The 5,460-nt window shown below is 33.5% G+C and overlaps 1 protein-coding gene across 6 annotated transcripts in view; it reads left to right on the forward strand.

Moving 5' to 3' along the window:
* LOC106458124 (multiple PDZ domain protein-like) overlaps nucleotides 1–5,460 on the forward strand; it is a 198,914-nt gene that overhangs the window by 167,390 nt on the left and 26,064 nt on the right. For all 6 annotated transcript variants that reach the window (XM_022384257.1, XM_022384261.1, XM_022384258.1 and 3 more), the window contains one exon: nucleotides 4,885–5,081. In XM_022384257.1, coding sequence (XP_022239965.1) covers nucleotides 4,885–5,081 — 197 coding nt within the window. The remainder of the gene's footprint in view (nucleotides 1–4,884; nucleotides 5,082–5,460) is intronic.

A 5,460-nucleotide genomic window follows, 5' to 3' on the forward strand; every position in this document is an offset into this window, starting at 1 on the left:
AAAGAATTTTTACGGGAAATTAACAAACGAACAGAGACGTAACAATATTTCTTCTTCAAAAAGCCAAGGATACCATATTGTGATGAGAGTGGTGAGGCCTCACAAAAAATAAATAAATAAACTAGATTAATTTGAAAAAACGATTTGTGGCAACCTTGTTCAGTTGCAATATCTTCAAGTCACTTCTTTCTCTGGTTAATAAATTGTTGCATTATTTTGTGACAACTGAGGTGTTTGGTATTTGTTGCAGTTTTGAAGTTTTACTTTATATACCAGGAACTATTTTGTTCATGAAATGTCATGTATGGTACAATTAACTAGTAGGGTTTGAAGCTGAATAAAAGTGTTATTAGAATAAAAACATACCATTTACTTCTTTCGTGTTAGTGGATGTCTTCACAAAGAATTAAGACTTTTAGTGCTGGATTTAGTTGCCATAATGTGTTAAAATGATGAATGTTAAAAAGATGCCAAACAATATTTGCTAATTGCTAATCAGATTCAGTATTGATTAGTAGCTTCTTGTAATCAAATCCACCAAACTGTATTGTCCCCTGTGACATGTTGACTTGGATACATAATAGATACGAGATTCTATGTATATTATCAGCTGCATGATCTTGATGAATTAATTGAATTCTAATTATCATTATCAGTTGTATTTTTAAGTTATTTTAGACATTGAGAAATTTAGCATATTCACACATTCTAATATGTACAACTTGTCAGATTAATTTGTATATAAGCCCCCCAGTGGTACAGCGGTATGTCTGCGGACTTACGACGCTAGAATCCAGGTTTCGATAGTGGGCAGAGCACAGATAGCCCATTGTGTAGCTTTGTGCTTAATTAAAAACAAACAAACAATTTGTATGTATCTATTTTACAATGTTCTCTGTTCAAAAGTACATGCCATCACTAAATTTGAAACCTTTTATTATTATTTTCTCATAAAATAACATTTAAAGTATCCAGTTGAATAGAGGAGTTTAAACATTTGTTTAATGACAAGTAAAAGCTTGGAATGGTCTATTCTTTCATTGGGGGTGGGGTGTTTGTGAGCCAGACTAGTTTCAGAGAATTCCACTTCTCATCAGTGACCATGGACACTACCACCAATGAAATATCAGACCAAACCAAGCCTTTATAGTAGTGAAATATCGAAAATCGAAATGGTGTATTTAAGTGTTTTACTCTCACAAAAAAGAAACCTATAGTATACCTATAGAATGATAGGTTTCTTTTTGTGAGTGTAAAACACTTAAATACACCATTTATCTACAAAGAATTCATCTAATCAATAAAAGAAGTGTAATACATTAAGCAAGCATTTAATTAACTTTTGCTCCTTAATGGCCTCATTGAAATTCATTCTTGTGTAAAGAATTTTTAATTGAGATGTATTTTCTGAATGATACTTAATATTTGAGTGTTAAAGCAATTTTATTATTTCACAGACTGTGCAATTCCACATGACTAACAACATACATAGTCTGTAACATAAAATGTTATTGATTTTTATTTTCACAATGAGATGAAATAAAAGCGGTTTAAGATTACCAATCATTTATTTTTTACTGAACAAAACTAGTGCCTTGGACACAGTTTAGAATGTCAAATATTATTGTAGAGTTGATAACATTACAGACCAGTTATTCCATGTAGCTATTCCAAAAATAGGGAATAAATTGTACTCTTGCCACCAGGAGCTGGTATCTCATGATTTGTGCCAGCTCATTCTGTTGGGTATATAGATAATAAGCTTATTTTAATAAATGTTTTTTTCAACCACTTTAGTTAGTGATGACATCCACCACTTCTGGTACCAGATAATGTTTATGGTGATAACTTTCATTGAGTCTCTTAATTTGAGAAAACTACCTGTACACTACATGTTAGACTAAATATAAGACTAGTATCGTAGTTTGAGATTCTATGGTATTTCAGGTCTGCTTACTTTCTTAGTAATAGGGTTAATGCAGAGTGGTTTTATATTTGTGTTTGTTATTTTTATCACACAAGGGTTTGCTAGATAGTACATACACTTTCTCAAGGAAAGTGTCTTAATTTCACAATCTTATTAAACATTCTTTTCGGATCTGGTATTAAAAATTTACATTATGAGTTATCTCGGAAATGTAACACTAAGTAAGGGATATAAGAAAAGTAAATAATATTAGAATGCTATAGTATTTAATTTACTTACTTATTATCAATTTATTTTGTCATTACTAAGCTTGGGTACGGTGAAAAACTGTGCCTTTTTTTTTTTCCATACTGTGTGACATTGTAACGGCTCTGAAAAAGTTGAAATTATAATAACACACTTTTTTACCATTTTCTAAATAATCCAATATTTATTGCACCACATTTCAAAACTACAGACAAAAATTTTTTCAAAGTTTATTTAGTTAAAAATAAGGAATAAAAGAAACTCATCTAAGCTGTCTTGAACTTACTCTAAAGAAAAACTTTTGTTTATAGGCTTAGTACAGTGTCACTACATTTTGGTTATAGCTCTAATGTTAGGTTTTAATTGCAGTTAGAATTACTGTTTATTGAATTGTAAGTACAAGTACAGAATTATCACTAATGTTAGAATTAGCTTAGTTTAACTTTAATATATGTTAAAACAACAGTCTGAGATAGGGACTCATCTATTGGTAAGATCAGTTATAGTGGAGCCTAGTTTTATGCAACATTAGGATGTATGTATGTATCTCTTGATATGAGATAAAAAAGAACAACACATTTTAGACCTGAAAGCTGTACCAGATAGTGCCACACATATATTGGGTAGGTTGACAGATCGTCAAGCAGAGAGGACAATTTGCTTCACTCTCTAACTAAAGGATGGAAACAACACAGAGATGCCTATTTACCAATTATAAGTAGGGCTGATCAGCTTAAGGTCCTTCATGAGGGAAGCTTCTCAATGGTGGGAAGTTTTCTTTATCCCCTTTTGGCCAGTGTGTGTGCCCTCATCAAGAATGGCTACTGGTCTGCTGTCACCTGCCTGCTTTGCTAGGGTAGACAGGGCTAGAAACAGGAGATATGAACAGCAAGTGGCTAATGTATTACCTACAAACAGTGTTACAGGTGGGAACCCACAGTGCAGTGGAAATAATTCACTGAGCAGGGATCTTGACTGTCTAGTAGGAGAAGAATAAGAACAAGAAAACTGAGGCTTAAACATCAAATTTTTAAATGATCTATGCATAAAAAAGAGCATCAGATTCTGCCAGTCACACATTGTGATAGGTAACTGCAACCTCTGGGGAATCAGAGGAAGAACATTCTGCCTTGAGAAGCTCTCAGAATTTTATGATATCACACTCTTTTAAGATGAATAAATCTCAGACCTCAAGGAGTCCAGTCTCACTGGAATTAAGTCCATACTACATGTTCACCCAGAGGCTGGAATAGTCATCGCAAGTTGACATGACAGCACCATCCACTAGGAACATTATGCTGGAAAAGTCACCATATAACTCACTCTCTAAGTTACTCACACAAATACAAATTGTCAATGTGTACACAAAAGGTAGCACAGCACATCATGCTGAAGACTGGAGGTTTCTGATTGACATGTGACAAAAAGATTTTATATGTAATAGTAGTAGGAGACTTAAATGCCAGACATCCATTTGGGATGCAGGTAAAAATACTAATGGTAAAAGTTTATTTACAGCTCTCCACAGTATAGCCATCAAAATTATAGTTCTAAACTGAGGTGAACTAACAAGAAACTGCTGAGTGCCAAATTGACAGACATTCCTGCATAGACCTTGCTTTTGCTAACCTCATCTTGTGTGGCATCTCTACCTGGAATAGGAATGTAATGTCAGCAGTGATCACCTCATGTTTGAAGTGTGCATGAAGACTGGAAGGCAAAGTGATATAAAACAATCTAGAAATCTGTATGAGGATATGAAGGTTAATCCCATTATTCATTGGTAAAAGAATAGCCCAAGAATTGGCAGTGGGTGATGTTAACTAGCTAGCTGCCTTCCCTCTAGTCTATCACTGCAAAATTAGGGATGGCTAATGCAGATAGCCTTAGAGTAGCTTTGTGTGAAATTCAAAACAAACCAAACCCTAGATGTGAAAACTTGGTACTTCATATCAAAATAAAAAAAGATACTCAGCTCAGGATGCCTTAATGTTATTTTAAATAATTGAAATCTGAAAAGCATGAAAACATGTAGTAGCAAAATCAAAAAGGGCATTTCTCAGTTTTTCATAGATGGTGCCTCAATCAACCAACCAACCAATCATAGATGACACTTTGATAATTTTTTAAGGAGGAATAACTGTCTAGTGTTTCTGTGAAGTGCCACCTAATACAAATGGTGTTAGATCCTTAAACCACTATTATATTGTGAAGAAAATCATAGTATTTAATGTGTTTTTTATTATTTTTAATGAGCTTATCAAACTTTCAGTGCTTTAAACTGCAAAAGGAAACACATGTATATCTCACGAACTATTTTGTTTTTGACATCTTTTTTATAGCAACATTCCTATTAAACCCCCACTTAAATAATAACAAAAAAATTACACTTTCTCAGGAGCTATCAACTGAGACTAATTTTTATGTAAAAGTGTATTACATATACAGTCAACAAGCACAGTCATTAAATATTCTGTAGAAAACAGTTAAACATTATTTTATTTATATTCAATTTTTAATGCACCTTCTAACTGCACTCAGAATTGTGGAAAATTCTATCCCTTAGTTTGAAACTATGCAGTACTTCACATATACACTCACCATTAATTACTAATAATTCAGCCTGGTTGTGTGTTGTAATTAATAACACTAAAAATGGATAGCTTTACAATAATAACTGCAGCCACAGTAACCAGTTGTTTTTGTTATAGAAAAGATTCACAAGAAGTACAGTGACTCTAAAGGAGAGCTAGTAGTGGTGGAACTACAGAAGGGCTCTCATGGACTCGGGCTGAGTTTGGCTGGGAATAAAGACCGGAGTAAGATGAACGTATTTATCTGTGGTATGAATCCTCAGGGAAATGCTGCATGTGATGGACGCATCAAGGTTGGAGACGAACTTCTGGAAGTATGTATCTTTCTACAGTGTGATGTTTATTACTGAATTTGTTGATAACAATGCTATAATTACATTGTTCATAAATGTGAATTATAAATATTGTTACGTCTCCGTTTGTTAATTGATTTTCCGTAACTTCGTTCTGACGAAACTTAAGCGACACAAGTTCTTTCTTAATAAAAACTGGTTTATTCTTTCCGAATACAACTTTACCGATACACTCAACTTCAACAATCGCGCTAAACAACGCTATATCAACGAACGTGCTCAATAATACTTCTGACTGCAGATCAATTACTCACTATCTACGCACACATATTACATTCCCCTCTTTTATATACCAGCCTCCCCTATCTAGTAAATACTAGAGCATTCGCCAAAGTACAGG

The sequence above is a fragment of the Limulus polyphemus genome, unplaced genomic scaffold (assembly GCF_000517525.1).
Source record: "Limulus polyphemus unplaced genomic scaffold, Limulus_polyphemus-2.1.2 Scaffold418, whole genome shotgun sequence".
NCBI classification, from domain to species: domain Eukaryota; kingdom Metazoa; phylum Arthropoda; class Merostomata; order Xiphosura; family Limulidae; genus Limulus; species Limulus polyphemus.